Source organism: Pundamilia nyererei, unplaced genomic scaffold, assembly GCF_000239375.1.
Source record: "Pundamilia nyererei isolate P.nyererei 1_Seehausen unplaced genomic scaffold, PunNye1.0 scaffold00025, whole genome shotgun sequence".
Lineage (NCBI taxonomy): Eukaryota > Metazoa > Chordata > Actinopteri > Cichliformes > Cichlidae > Pundamilia > Pundamilia nyererei.
In genome coordinates, this window is record NW_005187426.1 from 1,526,319 (window position 1) to 1,547,512 (window position 21,194).

Genomic DNA, 21,194 nt, shown 5'->3' on the forward strand with positions numbered 1-21,194 from the left:
CACCTGCATCACATTACAGTAATAAAGTGGATTGTATCATATCCATCTGGGTAAATAGACCTATACATAAGTGTTTTAATGTCTTGCTCAAGCAGATTTGGACACTTTCTAGCCTTTCACTTTTATATTACAGGACAATGTAAATACCCTCAGTAAAAACAAACTATATAAGGATGTTTTGGCCCAGAGAGACTGCAGGTAGACGGTGGAGAAGGCCTCTTGAGGCCTATGTAATACATCTATATATTAAAGCTTTTATATTATATAATCTACTATCATTTGGGAAATGCCGGGCATCCATATACCGCACCGTCAAACCATAACTGCAGGGTTTTTTTTGTAGCATCAGACCTCTCTTCTATCATAGTCAGTATATTCTGTGTATGTAAACCACAGGAATGATATGTGGAGCAGCAAAGCTATGATTATCCATCTTCCGCTCTAGGTGCCACTCAGACACATCCATAATAACCTCTACACTCATCCACACCCAGAGAAATAAAACTGCCAGCCCTTCCTTCCTGCTTCAACGGAAAAGGAATATTTCATCCAGTTTTGCTGATATGCTTATCCAGAGTTTCTCAGGATGGATGAGCAGCCAGCAAAGCGAGCCAATGTCTCATTCAAGGATACTTTGGCATACAGCTGTTCCTCAAAGGAAGCAGCTCTTCTGCTTCTGGGACAAAAGGGAGCGTCCCTGACTGGGGTTACTATAGATAGTCATTATCCTAACATGGCGTAGGCAGTGAAAACCACTTGGTGTGGTGATTAGATGTAAACTAAAATGTGCACCTCTTGGAACTTTCTTCATGTAAATTACTGAAACCACATTCAGGTACCCATGACAACGAGCATCTGCCCTGCTGATGTGTCCTTGAGCCAAAAAGAGAAAAGCAAAACAGAAAATCTGAAGGCTGCTGTTCTGACAGCTGACTATAAACTCTGACCTCTGTTAATACAGATCAGCAATATCCCAAAAATCCTGCAGAGCAACTACACAGTTTGCAGTCAGTGTCAGTTCAGCCTGTTGCTATTTAAACCTTTAGGACTGTACCATTACCTCCCAGAGGGGTGGTGGGGTTAATTCTGAGGAGTTTCCTGTGGGGATGAGCCCTGGTGAGGGAGGGGTAGTGTGTGGTGTGTATGTGTATGCATGGGGTGGGGGAGTTGTGAGCTTGGACCCTAATCCCTTAGGTTTGTCTACAGCACGGCCTTAGGATAAACTGACATGTAGGCGATCGACATTTGAAAATGCTACTTGGACTTTAGCACATTTTTAAGTTCAGAAGTCATTTTATATATTACAGGAATGCTTTCTCTGGTAAGATAACATTTGTTATTTTTCAATGCTCGCTGCTTTGTGAGATGAACTAGTGAGGAAGTAGATAACAATGATGGAAAAGATAGCTGCAGTATGATTTTGATGTGATGCAGCAACACAGGCCTGATGATGTGCAGCAAATGCTCCTTTATGGTCAGCACTAATTCTGATGTTTATAAAACAGAGAAATTTTAGTCGGAAATTATTTGTGTCAACTGGTTTATCTTTTACAAAAACACATAAAGCTGAATGCTTGATGAGATTTTATGCGTTGAGTGGAAAATCTCCAATCTCTTGTCTATCAGACATAGAAATGGGTCAGTTAGCAGACAGTTGTCCCAAGAAATCAAACGGGATTCTCCTTTGACCTCTGGAGATCAGTGCAGAATTGAGATTAAAAGTAACTTGTTTCTGTTATGGTCCAGTTATTCTATCAACAGATGCACGACATTTAGCAGATGTAGTGCAACTGATTTTGTGTTATATCTCAATAGACACGAGTTGCTTAGCAGGATCCTGGTGTTGTAGGCTGATAAGAATTTCAGCAATTTCAATCTGGACTAACATTTTTTAGCGAGCAAGAAAAATGTTTGGATCCTCTCAGAATTGCTTAGCTGTAGGTAAGGCTTTGATCAAACAGCTGTGTTGCAGAAATAGGGGTGGGTGGTGGGTGGGGGGTGGGGTGATCCAGTCACCAAAAGGGGCCAAATTAAAAAATACTATTGTAAAACTGAAGGCTAAAATTTAATTAGAAGACAGTGACTTGTTGCAGACAATTAATAAGCACAACGCTCTGGGTTCTAGGGTTGATTTGTGATTTTGTCAATTTCTACATTTCCTCAAATGTAATTAAAACATAGATTAAAAAGCAGGAGGTTGGACCAGCTGGGTATGAAAAAGTGAATGAATAAAGCTAGGCAACTACAGCTAAACTGGAGTTGCCTGCAGTGGTACTGGTAACTACGGTAACTTAAAAATTAAATATAAGAATTGCAACTGGAAAAAAAAAATCAAAACGTAGACCACTGGGCAGCTCTGATGCTCTATCCACTGCATAAGTATGTGTGTGTGCGTGTGTCTGTAGAGCTATTCTTCCAAAGTCCATTATCGCAGCATTAATATGTAACGCCACACGAGTCTGTGGTTCCATTGCTCTCCGTAGAATGAGCTACAGAGTTTGGCTCAGTCAAAATAATAAATGATCTGAATGGTAAAAGGTCATTTGTGAAATTGAAATAGCTTTCTGTAAATTAGGTGGCAACCTCTCTGCTTCCTGTTAAACCTCAGACTCACATTGATTTTCATGATTTCAAAGGGGCTCTCTGACTTTTCAACAACGGGACACACTCAGAGAAAGGCAGATTATGACCTATTCAAAAACTGCAGAGGCACAAATGGTGATTTGACATCTGTGTAAGTGTGTATGCAGTGTGAGTTACGGCTGTGAACGCAAACCTGGATCAATAGGTTAGAAAACAAGGGCGGGAGATAGAGGGGAAAGACTAGGCAGCCCAACTGTTATGTAAGCGGCAGCTGTGTGAGAAAAGGAACTGCAGCAGGATGATGAAAGCAACTTCTCTTCCCTCAACATGACTGCGCATCCATCCTAACACATTCCCTCTCATGAACTGTTCATGTATTATTCACACCGCTTGAAGAAATAATAAATAGATGATGGTGATTCTATCACAGTACTCGACTTCTTCTCATTACTTCCGACAGTAAAACTGATTCAAGCGTAGATTTTAACTCAGACTTTCTGATTTCAAAAACCTCGCATCTGAAAGCACCAAACAGCCTACATTTCAGTGCATCAATCCAGACTGTGTAATCCATCGCTGCTACCAACCACCTCTGTGACTTTCATGATGAAACAATGATGTGAGGCAACAAGGGCAGAATAAAAAAAAACCTGCTGTCGTAATCTGGATTAATTTACAGTATTCGTCATCCTGCTTCCAAACCAGCACAGACCCACCCAAACCAAACCAAGCACTGTCACATGATAGGACTACAAATATTTCTACAGGGCTAATAATCACCGGATGAAAGTTATGCCAATAACACTTAGGTGGACACAAATGGTCCATTAGGAAAACTGCAGTAAATCAGGATTAAAACGGTTCAAATCACAATAAAAGTTATGTGAAAGGATTCAGGTGGAAATACACCACTGTTTTTATACAGTTAGCAAACCGTCTTTCTAACTTGTATCACTTAGTTATTTCAAACAAACTTATCATTCATCTTATTCATTGAAACTATTAAGGATTCTATTAAAACGCATATGTGGAATGTATGGCTGATGAAATTTAAGGACAAACATGCTTAAACCTTTTGGTATAGTTTACTCTGGGGAAATCAGTTTGCCATCAAAAAGCAACAGAAGTCAGAGAAACAGATTGTGTGGAGATCTGGGTTATTTAGTTGATCTTGGTATTTATTAATTAATCATGTTAAAGACTGTCATTTGCATTAATTAGTGTCAGGCTAAAAAAAATCTATTAATATATTCTGTTATTTAAGGTGAACTTTGTAGGTTACCTTTTGAAATGTGTTTTTAATGAAGAAAACTATATAATTAAACAAGATCTTAATAATTATAATACATACAGTTGCAAGTACAGCATTACTTGGTCTGGCGTGGCCAATAATTTATGCTCCTAATGCTACTTTATGCTAATGTTAACTAATGCAAAGACGATTCAGTTTTCTAGATTTACTTCTTTACCAGTTTTATCTAATTTCTGCAGTAAACGTTTAATAGGTTGCTTTACAGTACTATATACTTCATACGTAGTACAGATGTGTGTAAGTGTGAATGTGAAGCTGTAGCTGGAGGAGGAATAAAAAGCTAAAATTTGCCTGTGACTATACAGTTAGAGGTTAAATAAAGGTTTGTCTTGTTTAAATGTTTAACTGTGTGACTGAATTGTGTGCTGTGTTTGGTATTCAGCCATTTAGTTATCTGACACAAAGCATTAAAAAAAACCATGACATCATATTTTATCGCTAAACTACAGAGGATAACAGCCTCAGGTTAGCAATTTCTTGATTTTACAAGCATGTGTGTGCTTGGCTTCACTGTGATACTCATTTAATCACGTCAGGAACGGATGCAGCAACAAAAATCCTCAAATTTAATGGAATTTGTGTTTCTCTGTTCGTCGGCATTAGATGCTCTGGCCTCTGGTCACCAGAAAAATCAAGACAGATCTGAATGTGTCATTGCAGCAATGCTGTGTGATGGATCAAAATGGCGCCAGAGCATTTGAGCGGGGGAGACGATGAGATTATCTGCTTGTGTGGAAGGACAAGCAGCCTACAGAGAGGGAGAAAAGCATTACCAAACTTGTTTTTCCTTCCACAAGACACTTTGAAAAATTAAATTTTTGGAAGAAGGATAGGATTTTAGTTCACAAGCAAGTTTTTTAAAAGTTGGAAAAATAAAAAGGAAATCAACTCAAAATCTGTTTTAATAGATGCAATAAATACAATACAAAGATAAAAACAGGTTTAAAAATCTTTCAAAAATTAACACGTTTAATCATAGTTTAACCATTAAATCTTATTCTAGTACTTTCCCCGATACTTTTATAGAATTTTGATGTAAGTTTTATAAAATGATTGTTTGGAAGTCCTTTGAGACATTACCTGTTACCTGCCCAAAGGGCACCGTTGCATAGCAATGGCTTTTCCTCTACAAGTGATGTGGGGCTAACAGACAATATGTAACGTGTGGTGTTCATTGTTTTTCAGGTTCAGCATGCAGCACTTTACGTATCACGGAAGGTAACAGTCTTTCAGCATACTTGTTGAGGCCTTAAACCTGAGACTTAACTACAGAAGACCTGCAGTTTTCTTCTGACACCAGGAGACTGCAGCTACACGAGAGCAGCTCACGGCTTCTTGGGAGGATTATGCCATTATAGCTGACAACTTGAGCTTCCTCAGCACACGACGGCTCCGAGACAAAGTCACTCCTGCTCTCCTTACATGCAGCAGGAACCATGGATGACCCCTATCACAACAATGTAAACCAGCAGATGACCGAAGGTGGAGATTACACCTACACCCAAGATGGTGGAGGTCAAGACGGCTACCCTTATCAGACGGACTACCCTCCACAGGACGAGGATGCTGCTAGTGATGCCACTGAAGGGGCAGATGAGGATGATCAGATGTATGAGGGGGAGTACCAAGGCATCCCGCACCCCGACGAGATCAAGGAGGCACGACGGGCAGCTCGAGTGGAGGCCAGGAGGAAAGCCCGAATGGCTGCCCAGCAGGAAGAGGAAGAGGAAAGCCTGCCAGAGCAATACGAGACCATCATGGAGGACTGTGGCCATGGACGCTTCCAGTGGATGCTCTTCTTTGTGCTGGGCTTGGCGCTAATGGCTGATGGCGTGGATGGTTTCGTGGTGGGCTTTGTCCTGCCCAGTGCTGAAAAGGACATGTGCATATCTAACGCTGACAAAGGATTACTGGGTGAGCTTAACTGAATTTCAATTAAATTTTATGCAGATCAAGGGTTGTTTAGAGCCAAATCAAATCAACAGTTGGGTCAAGGTAATATAAGTAATGTTGACGTTGTTAAATGAGAAAAATTAAGGTCACAAATGTGAGATATCGTGAATATTAAGTGTATCCGCTCACTTTCTGAGCCACTGATGATTAAGAATTGTTTTTAAAAACTGCAGTAGTTTGCTGACTCGCCTTTTGGGACAGTGTTTCAGGTACAAAATATCTGGATAGTGGATAACACTGATCTTGTCCAAATGTCCATCAGTATGGAATTCAACAACTGCAGCTAAATTTGATCAATGACAACAAATGCAAAGACCTGTTTATCTTTTTTGTACACAGCTGTTTTATCTGCATGGCAACCAGAGTATGTTAACTTTCAGCATAAAAAAAAAAATCTTGTTCCTACTTGACAGTTTATCTATATTGTTTAATATGATAATGATAATATGATAAATATCCTCATTAGAGATCACAGTCATGTTCACAGATTTTCAGTTGGTCAGAAAATGTAACTTTTACCCATATGAAAGGCCCGGAGAGGCCTATAATTCATCCAAAAGATGGCATACTCATAGCATTCTGTCCAATAGTTGCCATAATTCTCAACTTCACGAGGCTAAAAAAATATCAAGACATCCCTTAAGTCAGTAGAGTTAAATCTATTTAAAAAAATCAATTCAACAGTATGTCAGTTTGAACAGACTACTGACAAACTACTCCCTCTGCCATTATTTATCATATGGCTAGCATGACAAACATAAACTATATGTAGAGACATAAAAACCTGCAAGACTACCTAATTACAGTCATCTGTCGAAGAGTTTCACTCTTTACCCAGGGAGGAGGATCTCATCAGTGAAATGATCTGTTGTTGTGCTTGGCTGGAACAAAATCCCGCATATGCTTGGCTCTTGACGGCACATGGCTGCAGCCCACTGCTTCAGATAAAAATATCCCCCAGTCGCTGGAGCAAATTAGGGGGAAAAGGCTTGGATCTTTCTAGGCAAATGCAAAAATAAAGAACATAATGAACATTGTGTGTCCTAATGGAGTTTGGGTCCACTGTGAGCAACCAGATTAGCTTCACTGAGCCTTGGCAGTGGTCCTCCATGTGTCTGGGAGTTGGCTTGAGGGTGCCAACAGATATATTTTAATTATTTAGTTATCTTTAGGACTGAAATTTGTATGCAGCGTGGACTTATCGGGAGATTTACCTTGAAAACGTCAGTTCCTCACTTTCTGTGCAGACAACTGAACTGCAAATTAAAGCCTTTCACCTTATTTCCCAGACCTCGTGTGTAGCCAGGCGATGTGGCAGATTGCACATCGCTCATTTCATCTTAACAACAGGCTCCTGGGATGAAGCATTGCGAGAGATTGATGAGGAACCCGGTGGTGATTGCATTCGGTGTGTGTTCCCAGGCTAATATGGAGCATGTTGCAGCAGTCAGAGATCCTGGCGGCCTGCGGAGCTGGTGCAGAGCTGTCAGATATGCTTCAGGCCTCTGACAGGCTGCGGTAGCAGGAGGAAGGCCTGGCGAAAATGAAATCACAGCGTCTGTTTGCGCAGAATGGGGGCAGAGAGCTGATCATTGGCTGAGAATATGAAGTAGATCTGCAGAATGATCCTGTCTGATTCATGCTCATGCTCTGTCCACTAGACACACAGGAACAGAAATTACTTTAATCGTAACCTTAGTCCTGGAAAGCAGACAGACTCCCAAAGCTTTTGTTAAACACAGGAGGGTTAGCACACTTACCTTTAATGACAGTTATATTGTTTAATCTGCAGGGTGAAGTGTTCAGTAGAGGAAGACACAGTGGTGGACACAAACAAAAGGAACCTACACCTGACTGATGATATCAGAAATTCTGCTCAGATTTAATCTCAACCCAAGCTGCTATACTTGATCCACAGCTACTGCGTACGTAGATAATTTTATGATACCTGCCAGATTGTCTTTGGTGCTTCATGTCTATTACTGAAATGTTTTGGCAGACTGGGAGAAATCATGCTAATCGTTCAAAATGTCAAGGTCTGTGATGCTCAGAATTTGAATTTTCACATGTTTCTAGAGATTTCTGAAAACAGCAGCTTCACTGCCCATTCAGAGCCTTCAGTTCTTATTTTCTTTTTTATCTCACAGATTCAGTAGTTTCTAATTTAGTTTTAGCAGGAAAACTTTGCTAATGTACTCAACAATGTTGAATAACTACTGCCCTAACACATTATACATTTTTCTTAAAACATAAATTCAAATACTTTCAGAAAAGTTGGAAAAGTATTCAACCATGGAAACAGTCGATTAAGGAAAAATGAACACGCTAATGCTAGTTTTTTAAATTTAGTTTGGTTATCTTAACAACAGTTACACTTTTAATTGAAGTAACAATGCATATGAGAACTCATTTGTGATAAATGTGTTTTAAAAAGTGAGGCATTTAAACATAGTAAACAACCTAAAGTAGCTGAGCCAGAAGCTAACAATTAAAATAACTTCCATCCTTTAGTTTGGTCCCTGTGTGAGATGGCAGCAACGATCAACATTTTCACTTAAAGGCTTTTCAGTGATTTGAAACCATTTTGTAAAACGTTGATAATGTTGGGTCTAATGTTGGGTATTTATAAAAGATGATATTCTCTTAAACAAAGTGACTCCCATGCAGGGATAGACCCACTTGTTTCACAAGTGCTGACGTTTGCTTCCCAGTTTTCAAGGGACTCATGGATTAGTAAGTTAACAAATGATCAAATATCATAAAATCACAAAGAAAAACTGCACTGATTCATGAAAGTAGGTAGCAAAAATGTGGATCATTCACCTGGTTAGAAAAATGCATCGATTTAACAGTTGAAATAGTCACAAATGTGCTATCTGAGGAAGTGGGCTTAATTCATTTTATTTGGAAATTAATTTATACAGCATCTATTCGCGTTCAAGAGCATGGAGTCTCTTTTACTATATATTTTGTATCTCTGGCATCTTTTGCAGCTGTATTTTGTTCTGTGCCTACAGTTGTGATAAAAGCACTTCAGCACAGTGCTTTCACTTTTAATACAGGAAGGAAAAGATAAATTCTCCCTTTTCCTCCAGGGACTAAGTGTCTTCACTGTATTCAAGGACACTTTTGCAAGCTTGTTGCTGCCAGGACAGATCCTAGGCCTCCATGTGAAAGATGGGATTTCTAAATGCAAGGCCATCCTGTTAATTTATCCTTGCAGATATCTGAGGCGTACACATTTCCTTAAGCAACTATTTGGCCAGCATATTAGATGGTATGATAGCTTTTACTCTTCTTTCCCCTGTGCAGTCTCGAGTTGAATGGGATATGCAACTTGGCGTGTGGAGCATCAGAGCATTTGGGTAGTCTAGTAATCCACGGGGAAGGTGCACACTATGGCTCCACGTGCTGTTAAGCTGCTTAGTTCCTCTGTAGTTATGGCTGTGTAGTAAAAACACAGACTAGGCAGGAAGCATGCATTGTTCTAGTGGTTTAAACAACACGCTGAAGAAGATAGCTGAGGCTGTAGATTTGAGTCCCTAAACAGCTAAGACAGGAGAGCTTGTTTCTCTCCCCAGAGACATTAAAATGAAAAATGGAGTATGCTCTTGTGTGGAGCTGTGGAACAGCTTCAGAACAAGAAGAAATGGCAGGCAAACGTCAGCACCTGCCTGCTGCATGCTGACAGATTCCAGACTGGCCTGACTCAGAGTGGGAGTCTGCAGTGATAAAGCATGTAATCAAAGAAACAATAAAATGTCAGAGAAAGCCCAAATAACAGAAAACTGAAAGCAGGTTTTAAAATATGGAAGGTGAGTGTTGTAGAAGCGAAACGCTCTTCCTGGGAAATTATTGTGACCTTTATTTCTTTGTCTCAAATGTAAGAATGTGTCACACTGAAACACTGTGTGACGATTTCTCTTCTTCCTACTTCATACAAGGGTAAAGGGAGCCCCCTTGTGTTTGACTTGAGTTTTAAAAGTGAAGCGTTTGTTTGTGTGTGGATGTGTGAATCTGTAAAGGTCACATTTCAAGTTAACCAGGTTCCCAAGTGATTAAATATGTGCGTGTGTATTTGCAGGTCTCCTGGTGTATGTGGCCATGATGGTGGGTGCACTGGTGTGGGGTGGTCTGTGTGATAAAATGGGGAGGAGGAAGTGTCTGATCTACGTCCTGACCATCGACCTGGTCTTCTCCTTCCTGTCCTGCTTCGCTCAGGGCTACGGCTTCTTCCTCTTCTTGAGGTTCTGCTCCGGCTTTGGGTGAGACACTGACTTAGCCAAATTTACATTTACATTACTTGAACAAAGAAAAAAACATCCACAGGCTTTTGTCAGACTGACTGACCTTTTCTATAAATAAGTTAGTAGAAAGAGATTTCAAAATAATACCCCTGACATTTAAAGAAAAAAAAAATGTACCTGGTAGAACTAACATTAAAAAAAAACTGTGGTCGGTGGTACATTTAGTCAGACTGCTCAGAAGAAAGTAACTGATATGCATGTTAAAACATTGCATGTTCTATTGTATCTAACCTATTATGCTTCTTAGTGCTTTAATAATGGAGTGTTTTAATTTGGTGGGCTATATTAGACATTTCAGACTGCTAAATTAGTTTAATTGGTATTCTAAAAGAAAAACTGACCCAGTGTTTGAGTCTAATTGGTGTTTACTGTGTTGGGCAGTTTGACATCAGTTCTTTACTACTATGCAATGTCCTCCAACTACATGAGGAAGTGTAAAGCAAAAACTGTTGTTTAAGCCATTTAACAATTGCAGGAGAGAGCCAGGAAGATTACAGTAAAGTAGGGGTCTTGTAGTACCTTCTACTCTGCATGCTATCATGTGCAGCCTGCTGGCACATGCCACGAGAACACACTGTTAACACCACCTCAAAGACTGCATGCTGCACACGAGGAGATTTCTGCTTATTTACTTCAACAGAGCATTTCTTTATTACACTAATTAAAACAAGTAAAGAGTGCTGTTTGATTGTTCTTATTTTCAGCTTTATTGCTCAGTTCCTGCTGTTGCCAGCACCTTACGGTGAAGCTATTGGTGCGCACTGATTGATTTTGCAACTTTCAAAGACACATTTATTTTGATAATGGTTCCAGCCAGATCTGCAATATTGATGTTTGAGCTTGTTGTTCAGCAACAAAATACAAGGTCACCGAAATAAACTGTTCTGCTGTCGCTGATTCGCGGTGATAATGAGTCCCACGTTAGTCATTAACACTCACATTTGAAGAAAAACTATGTGCATTTTTCTGGCATGCTAACAGGAGGCTGACTGCACATCCCTGTACGAAAAGATTTGCTACAGTCATAAAAAAGAGAGGAATCTTCAAAAATGCCAATAATCCTTGAAGTCATTTTAAACCTACAGATGTGATAATCTGATTTTTTTTCCCCCACAGTTCAAAAAATGTTTCAATGTCCCACAAAGTATGTAAAAGATCTGAGAAATGGAAACGGCATTGGCCAAAACGATCAAATATCCCTGCTGATGCCGTTATTAAACTGTGACCATCGCCAGCATTGAAACTTCCTTATCGCGAGGCTCCAGAATTAAATCAATAATCACCCTCATGATAGGAACCAAAATCTTGACTTAACTCATGCCTGTTCAATAAAATGAGCTCTAAAAAATCTATCAAATATTCTATCAATGCCAGTAATTCTGTCATTATATAACAAAATGTTTTTAATCACGAGTGTTTGAAGCTTGCATCATCATGACTTTTAGATAAGAATTTTCCATTTCCAGTTAGGGTTTGGCCTTAATTTTTCATTTAAAATGCAAATGTGTGACAAGTTGTCTTTAAAGCAAATTTGACGAACATCCAAAGGAATAGGATGTCCTAAAATCTGGACAAAATCACATCAAAATCAAAAACATCTGTGTAAGATTACACTCATTTTATGTTTTATGATCCCTCCTCCAGAATTGGTGGCTCCATTCCAATTGTGTACACCTACTTTACTGAGTTCCTGCAGATGGATAAACGTGGAGAACATCTGAGCTGGCTCTGCATGTTCTGGATGTTTGGAGGCCTGTACGCCTCCTTCACCGCCTGGGGAATCATCCCTCATTATGGTAACGCACAAACTCTGATAAACAGACAAACACATGTAGATTATTAAAACATATAAGATGAATAATTGAGACCCCCACAAATGGAGTCTGTAATAACAGTGTCCTCTGTTAGTCTCTCACGGCTGTCAGTTCAAATGCCTCGTGCATTAATGTTTGCACAAGTTTGCAAATTTAAACGTTTGCCTTCTAAAAATATTACATTTAATAACGTAGTATAGTGACGATACCCCAATATTGGTATGTGATAGTTATGTTAGGAAATCAAATGCAGTATTAGCAATTCGTAAGGGGAACAGCATTACTATTTCAATTTTAATCAGTGTCTGAGACCATTACTTGCTGAACAGAAGCTGATGTCTTAATCTTTTCTGCCATATGGGAAGTAACTGCAGTCCAAAATGTCACATTTTTTTGCCTCTTACTCCCATTTGCCCAAAATTCTTGAAATGCTACTGAAGTTAATCTCTTTGCTTAATAATCGTGTTCATAAGATTACAATAAAATGTATTTGCGCTATTAAAATGTGTTCATGTGTGACAGTAAAGAGAAATGACGACGACAAAAAAATAGTTACTGAATGTAATTTCTGGAGGCAATTTATCTGAAGTTCAACAGCAATTTGACACCTCATACACTCGCCTTTTAACTTTTATGTCTATGAACACCATCCTGCACCATCCTGCCCCACATACCCTTTATTCACAAAAGTACTGGGCCATTACACTTAGAGGAGCTGCCACAAAGCCCCTAGTACACTGTTTCTGTGCTGCTGTTTATGCCAGAGGAGGATTTGAACTCTGAAGATCTTTGCTTACTATCCATCCTTGATTCTCTATTAGTAAATGTCATCTAATCATGTTTGAGAATGTAGCTCTTGCTCTTGAAAATTGTGTGTAGCCCGCCCTTGGCTCCTCCCTTGCTTTTTGTTGGAATTTTTCTCATAGTGGGAACATTTTGCTTCTTCTCTTTCTTTCTCAGTCTGCATAATGTGGTGAAATGTATTGAATAACTCATTAATATGGCTTATCTGGAACCTTATCTAATCAGTTATGTTCTGAATTAATTATTCACAATAAAACCAAACATACCGCCAGCATCCAGTTTGAAAAAGATTCCCAAACAGCCTCACAGTTGGCTACTTGTAATTGACTTTTGATGACTCAAATGTAAACAACTCAAGAAAAAAAATTGCAACACATTAATTCTGTGATTTGATAATTAAAGCATTCCAGAAAACAAGGTTTGTGGAAATATTAACGTGTTCTTCACTGGGTGGTTTTTGCAGGTTGGGGTTTTGCCATCGGTACACATCTTCAGATGCACAGCTGGAGACTGTTTATCCTGGTGTGTCTCTTTCCTGCACTGGCTGCACTCATCGGACTCGTGTTCATGCCGGAGAGCCCGAGATTCCTCCTGGAGGTCAGATACTGGAACCAGTGTAGCCAGTTTGTAGTAATAATATTGATTGTCAGGATTATGCATCCAGCTGTGATTGGTTAAGAATGTTGAGTCATCACCACACCAACATCCCACTGCTGTGCAAAGGTAGCGATGAGCTGCTAAGACAGCACCAGAACACCACCCACCCCTGTTTCTCATCCTGGACAATATCAAGGCTTTAACCACATGTGGTATTGTATTTGTATGCTACTGCTGCACCACAAGTTATCACACATTACCCCTTCTAATAAGAGGCAGACCTAATGGGAACATTCATCTGGCTGCAGTGCTGGTGGGAAAGTTTAAGCGCTCAAACCAAAACCCATGATTAAAAGAGTCACTCTTATATATAGTTCACTAAACTTTATAATTTCAACTACACATTGGAAAACCCTGAGAGGTTTCACAGGGTGCTCTTTAAACTTGTTTAAATAGATATTTGTATGTTTGTACGTGTGGTTTTTCAGAATGCACGGCATGATGAGGCGTGGATGATCCTGCGACAAGTTCATGACACCAACTGGAAAGCCAAGGGGGAGCCAGAGAGAGTTTTCACTGTAAGCCCTCATTTACACTCATGTTTGACTCAGTCAGTTGACAGAAAAGTTATCTACTTATTAACAAAATAAAATAAATGTAGCTCCAATCTCCCTGCATTTGTGCAGGTGATATCTCTTTGTAATTTATGTAAATACCTTAGAGTTAGTCTTACATCTCTTCGTCCATCTATTCATTGTCTGCTGCCTATCTTGGTCCAAGGGCAGCAGTCTAAGCAGAGATTCCCAGACCTCCCTTTCCCTAGCAGCCTCCTCCAATTTTTCTAGTGGGACACCAAAGGGTTCCCAAGCAAGCTAAGGAACATAATCTCTCCAGCATGTTCTGAGCCTGCCCTGGGGCTTCCTGCTCAGCAGGAACATTTTTGTCCAGTTGCACGTGCCAGCTGGACAAGCCCAAAATAACTCATCCAGGAAGTGCCTGTGTGGATAGGGTGGCAGTCAGAGGGAGAGGCCTTGGTGAAATGAAGCTGAAGACGGTTCTTGGGCTCTTGATTGTGCAATAAAGTAAAAATCATTGAGGAGAAATCATTTGAAAGAATCAAAAAATAATAATTTATTGAACCAAAGAGTTGACCATTCAGCAACTCCAATAAACTAACATAACAGGACCTACAACTCTAGACACTGGTGGTGATGGACTTGAAGATTTGATTGAGGTTCTCTGTGCAACTAGGATGAGGTGGAGATGGGGGCGAATCGGGTTGGACAAATGAGAGTCGGAAATTCAGAATAACTGAAAGGAACACATGCATGTAAGAAATTAACTAATTAGACTAGAGTAATGATGAAGATGCTTCATAACAAAACCAAAAAAACAACATAAATCCCAGAGCCCCATCTGTTAAAATACTGATGAAATGTTATTCACAAGTCCTGATAATCATTTGTTTTTATTAATTAATCTGGTTAGGAAACTTTGATCAAAATTTCCAATGTTTGTTTGTCGGTGTGCAACACTCATTACCATGAATATCCCCGACAGGTTTTTTTGTTTTTGTTTTATTGTTTCAACTCAAGGATCTAACACAAAAACATTTTTTAAAAACTCGATCATATATTAATTTACATGTTTTCTGCTTAAGTTAAAGTTGTATTTATTTTTAATGTTTTTTTTTATGTCACACTTGTGTCATCTGTAATTTTACATGAAAAAAAATCAAAAAAACTTGATGCCTTTGTCAAGGTAACCAACATCAAGACTCCACAAACTCAGGAGGATGAGTTCATAGAGATCCAGAGTGAGACTGGGACTGCTTTCCAGCGCTGGACTGTCAGAAAAATGACCATGCTGCAACAGGTCTGCAACACTTTACAGTAAAATAAAACAGAATTTAAAAAAATAGACAATTTTTTGCTTTGCTTCTTTTTTAATGCAGACCTTGCATGTCAAGTTTGATTGTCTGTCGGTCTCTTTCTCCTTCCTTAGGTGATGGCCAATATCATGTCTCTATCAGCGCCGGAGCTCCGACTACAAGGCCTCCTTCTGGTTATTGTCTGGTTCTGTTTGGCCTTCAGGTAGATCTTCATTGAAAGCTGAGGTCAAAACAGACCTGTGCTTTCATCTACAGAAAAAAATTAAAAATTTCTATCTCAGGCGAATCATTTTAGTTTTCTCCACTCACGCTTCCAATCCTTCTGTGTGTATCAGCTATCACGGGCTTGGAGTGTGGTTTCCTGATATGATCAAGTACATGCAGTATGAGGAGTACGAGTCCAAAGTCCGAATATTCCATCGAGAACGTGTGGAGCGTTTCCACTTTAACTTCTCTCTGGTCAACCAGATCCACCGTGAGGGGGAGTACATCCATGACAAGTACATTTCCGTAACACCTAATGTTATAAATTTTTTCTCAGTTTCACAGTTTCGTTTGTTTGTGCTACTGCTTCATGTCATTATTTTCATTTAGGTTCGCCAACATTGAAATCAAGTCGGTCAAGTTTGAGAGTTCTCTGTTTGAAAACTGCTACTTTGAGGATATCAAATCCACCAACACCTTCTTTGAGAACTGCACTATTAAAAACACCGTCTTCTATAACACAGGTACCAGACCAGACTGCACTGAAACTGTACAATTAGCTAAAGCAATAGGTTTCTCCTGTAAGCACTTTTTACAGTCTAACCCTCTGTACTCTTCAGATCTCTGGCAGGACAAGTTCAAGAACTGTCGAATGGAAAATGCCACCTTTCTCCACCCGAAGAAAGGCTGCCATCTGAACTTTCAGGAGGAGAATGACATCGTCATCTACATGGTCAGCTTCCTGGGCAGTTTGGCTGTCTTGCCTGGGAACATCATCTCAGCGTTGTTCATGGACAAGATAGGAAGGATCCGCATAATAGGTGACCTCAGGAGAGAGCAGCACAGGAACGATGAGCTTACGTAGCCAAATATTCAGTCAAATATTTGTCAGTATGTCCTCATTTATTTGTCTTTCTAGGTGGTTCTATGCTGGCGTCATCGGCCTGCACTTTCCTTCTGCTGTTAAGTTTCAGTCAAGGAGCTGTAATATGTTGGCAGTGTCTCTTTTATAGCGTCAGTGTGGCAGCCTGGAATGGACTAGAAGTAATTTCTGTGGAACTCTACCCGTCCTCTAAACGGTAATCTATCCCATTTTTACGTGTAATATGAGCTCCATTATAGTACAGATAAATTATTATGACTCTTCCAAAAGGGTAGGCCAAACCCACCGTTCAGTAAAGGCTAGAACAACAAATATGCAGCTGCATTTTAACCAAAAATAGCCTGGAATGCACTTCATGCCTTCTTTGTTCAGTAGTGACTCGTTGGCTTTAAATATATAATCTCCCCCCCTGCTGGTACTGCAGCTTAGGCATGCATGTCCATTTTATGCTTGGGAGAGGCAAAGTGTAACATCCACATCCAGTAAACCCGAAGACTTGTTGTTTCAAATGGAGTGAGATATTTACAACATATAAGAACTGTAACTAGTAAAGGCAGGACTTTAATGAGTAACTGAGTAATCACATCTGCCGGGGGAGAAAATGAAAAAATATGCAACCAGGAGCTTATATGTGAATTTAATGCCTGATATAAAGGGAGTTATTTTGCAGTTGATAACAAAATTATACATATTATATATAGAAAGGTAGCTGTTAGTACACCAATCTTAGCTGTGTTACTGTGGTTTGCTGAGGAATGAAAAACAGTATAACATTACTGCACAGCAACACACTGCAAATGTCAAAGTAGCTCAACTAAACTCAAAATGTGGCACCTGCCCTTAGAAATGATTGAAATAAGGAAAGCATACACCAGTGTGTACCACCGAGATGGAACGTGCCATCGCGCTAATGTGTAAAAATATATAAACCAATACAAAAATGACAAAGTAGCTTAACTAAAACCAGCTATTTCCTGAACAAATACATTGCACAAACTCGTGCATTATTCTTTGTGGCCTGCGCTCATAGCTGGCTCCCTAAATCATTTTCTCAGATATCTAAACTCTGACACCCCCTAGTTGCACAAAAATGACTTGGATATTTCACAACATCGGTGACACAATGCTTGGTACACACAGGCGTTTTCGCTGTTCTTTCTGCTGATGCCTCATGTCCTATTGCCTGCATTCTGTTTTGTCTTCTGTGAGGCTCAAGCTTTCAGTTTGGCAGCTTTGTTCTTGGTTCCTAACATTGCAGGTAGTGCTTCGCACCTCACAGCACCTGTGAGGCATATTTGATGTTTTTTCCTGGCAGACAGAAGTGAACACCTTTGTGCAAAACAATGCCAGCGGAGAACAAATGATCTCAAACGTTAACCTGCATCCATGGCCAATTCGGTTCTCCACACATTCACTTCATCAGTAAATCAGCCAAGTTATGACTCTAACCCTTCTCTGTCTTTCTGACTCTGCAGAGGAACTGCGTTCGGCATCCTGAATGGCATCTGTAAGTTTGCGGCCATCATTGCCAGCTCTATCTTTGCCGCCTTCATCGGCATCACTAAGATCATCCCCATCTTCCTGGCCTTCGCCGCCCTCGTCTGTGGAGGCATGGTGGCTCTTAAACTGCCCGAAACCCGGGAGAAAATCCTCTCCTGAAAAGCCAAACTCCTGCAGCCTCTGGGCCCCAAACGCAGTCTAGCTATGGGTGAAGCCGCATATTCTGGGGAAAGTATCAGCTTTTTAAACTGAAACAGAAAGGTAATAAAGAAAGGCCACGTTGTGCTAGATGAGTAAAACTATTGAAAACCTGTCTGGTTGCCTATATAAACCTGTGGTTGCTTTCTGTTCTGTCTCTAAGTACCTCAGGCTGCCCAGCTTTTCTGTCACATTGAATAAAAAAACTAGTCTTTGTCTTCCCTCCATCTTTCTCCCAACCTGCGTTTGCACACAGTGTAGTAACATTTGTGTTGTTTGAGGTTCGTGTAAAAGATTAATATGAGATGAAAATGTGTACTTGAAAGGTGTTGTAGTTCTTGTTACCATGTCGTGCTTTGATTTCATTCCCTCTCAGAGAAAGAGAAAGGACTCGTAGTGATAACTTGAAATGAATTAGAATCCTGTTGTATTCACCGCCGAGACTCAGCAGCAATATCACTGCAGGTGTTGTTATTCAGAGAAAACACCCATTTCACCCACACAGTCTTTGTTTATTCTGCGGTGTCCTGTGGTGTCTGTAGTCTTCTTTAGTTGTTGCTTGGTTTGTTTTCTGTAGACTTGAATCCAGATTCACCATTTTCAATAATGTAGAAGATTTTTTCTTTTAAATGAAATCCTCTCCGCATCCAACCAAAACAATTCTCCTTGTCTGTCGTCGTGTCCTCGACTCTGAGACGTTGTGTCTGTCCTCAGTGGTAGAGCTGTGTTTTGCTGGTGATAATGTAGAATCAGAGTCTTGTTTGTCACATCTTGCCATGACAAAGTGTAAGGAACTGTTTAATTTGTTTTTGTCTGTTTTTTTTTTTTAAAGAATGACTGTGAAAATAGATGTTTTGATATGATGCTCTCATTTTAACATACTGATGAAGAACTGATTTACAGAACTTGTTGCATATTATGTTTCAAGACTTCTAAAGAAGGTGTTACTTTTCTTTTGGCACAACTGAGGTGTGTATGTGCGCGCGGCTGTTATCCACACATCTGTGAATTCACTGAATCACAACAGTCTTGAAAACCAGTATTGTATTTGTGGTTGTACATATAGACCTGTGTATATTAGTTGTAACATAATAGCTGCATCATGACTTGAATAAAGCTGAGGGCTCATGATCTGGTTTCCTGGTTCACGAACACATGAAAAATGTCATACATTTTAAACTTTATGGAAAACTGTTAGTACCTGTTTTGTATTGATTTAGAAGTCACTGACAGATGCATATAAAAGCAATGGAGGTGCTCTTCTTCTGGGGATTAAAATCTTTTCTATGTGATCCAATGACCCTCTAAGTACAGGTGTGATTGGCTCAAAGACACACCACATCTGACTGTGGTCACCCACTGGTTTGTGGACTTGCATTTTTAATTTTGGAGCCAACAGTGACCATATTTAAAAGACAGGGATGATTCCAAACCAGTAGATAGCTCAGCATAGCCATTGCGTGTCTTTGGATTCTGGGAGAAAGCCAGAAAACCTGGAGAGAATCCACACAAGCAGAGAGAACATGCAATCTACACACAGAAAGGATGAATGAATCCAAACCCATGACCTTACTGCTGTGAGGTGACAATGCTAACCATGGCAAAATAATAAATAAAAACTTGGAGACTTGTGCAAGACATGGACTGGTTCCCATAGTAGAGAAATAATGTAGGTTATGTGCTTCTTTACATGTCCTGCACATCTTCTGCATACAAGCTTCACCGTTTTATAATGAAACAGAATATTTCTACATGTTTTATTCAGACACAATGTGCATTTATCATCATCGCACTAAAGGGTTCACTTTTCACTGCTGTCCTGTTGCCAGAGGTTAATCTTAATCCTCAGTAAATACTGAGCTTCATTTTGATTCACCCTGCAGAAGTGTCCCAACAAATGTTACATCTCATTTGATTTAGTCACACAAAAACAAAGCAATAATCACAGGGGGGTTGTGTGTCAGCGCTATCAGTCTTATCTTAGTCTTGGCAAGAAAGCAAATAAGCGCATTTCTCAAAATGTTGAGCTTGTCCATTTGATATAATCTGACAATGTACAAAATACCCATAAGAAAACATTTGACAATAGTGTTTTGCTTGACAGATGAAGGTGTGCTTTCAGTGGGAGGTGCACTCTGAATATAAACTGTGACACAGTGATGAATACTGGCAGAACATTTAAAAATCTGTTAAGAGATAAAGAAGAAAGATACAATCAGCATAGCCTTCTTAAAAAAAATGTCATTTGAATTTATTTATTTGGTCATGTAAACATGATAAAGAAATGAAATTATATCTTGCTTATTTTTTAATGTAAGCATTTGTGACCTCTTCGTTCGATTGTTTTCTAGCAAATTGTTTTCTCCTTCAGGTACGATGACTGCGAAAGGGAGCAGAAAAAAATAGCTGTTCCCATGTCAGAGCCAGCTGTGTGATTGTGGGGAACTAGTAAAAACATGGCAGCACACAAGTGTGAGCAAGTGCCAGTAGTAGGAGGATGTGTTTACTCTGGCTAAGGTGTGAAAGACACTCTGCTGATGTGTCTACCAGGCTTATCAGAATGTCTCATGGCTGTAGAGGCCAGTGAAACGTTGTCTCTGAAGCTAATATTTAAATTTAATCTCGTACTGACTTTTGCGCAATTTGACCTACTTCTGCAGCCTGACAGCGTCTTCCTGCTTGGAGAAGAAGTTGCCTGAGTCGTGTTGGCCAGCTGGATTCTTTGATGTTCTGTGAACGTCACTTTCTAACAACTAGATGAAATTTACTGTGCACCTCTGGCTGACCCCTCCGGTTCCAGCACTGTTTCACACCTAGGGTGTAAAATGTGCTCCGCTCGCATGCCACCTCACCCACTGACACACACACACACACACACACGCACACACAGAATCTAACAAAATAGCTGTTATTGCCGCATGAATTTGGGACACATAGGACTAAAGTGATACTGCTTTTCACAACTTTGTTTTTTGCTATGTTTAACTGCCTCTGTCAACTCCATCAATGCCATTTGTATAATAATGAGACCTCTGAGTTAACCTGTGAGCTCTCTAAACCTATTATAACTAAAGCAGCTGTGGCTCTTGAAGAAAAAAACAGACTGACATTTTTTCGGCACATTAGAGTTCTTCATCCTCAGTCATCA

The 21,194-nt window shown here is 39.8% G+C and overlaps 1 protein-coding gene across 1 annotated transcript; it reads left to right on the forward strand.

Annotated features, from left to right (window-relative positions):
- The first annotated feature begins 1,161 nt into the window (after positions 1-1,161).
- On the forward strand, positions 1,162-19,177 carry sv2ba (synaptic vesicle glycoprotein 2Ba). The gene is made up of 13 exons (XM_005727567.1): positions 1,162-1,321; positions 5,081-5,809; positions 9,933-10,113; positions 11,800-11,951; positions 13,237-13,370; positions 13,859-13,948; positions 15,132-15,245; positions 15,375-15,463; positions 15,597-15,761; positions 15,856-15,989; positions 16,086-16,286; positions 16,385-16,544; positions 17,824-19,177. Exons 2-13 carry the CDS (start codon positions 5,332-5,334, stop codon positions 18,005-18,007), a joined length of 2,082 nt encoding a protein of 693 aa, XP_005727624.1. The 5' UTR covers positions 1,162-1,321; positions 5,081-5,331; the 3' UTR covers positions 18,008-19,177.
- The last annotated feature ends 2,017 nt before the right edge of the window (positions 19,178-21,194 follow it).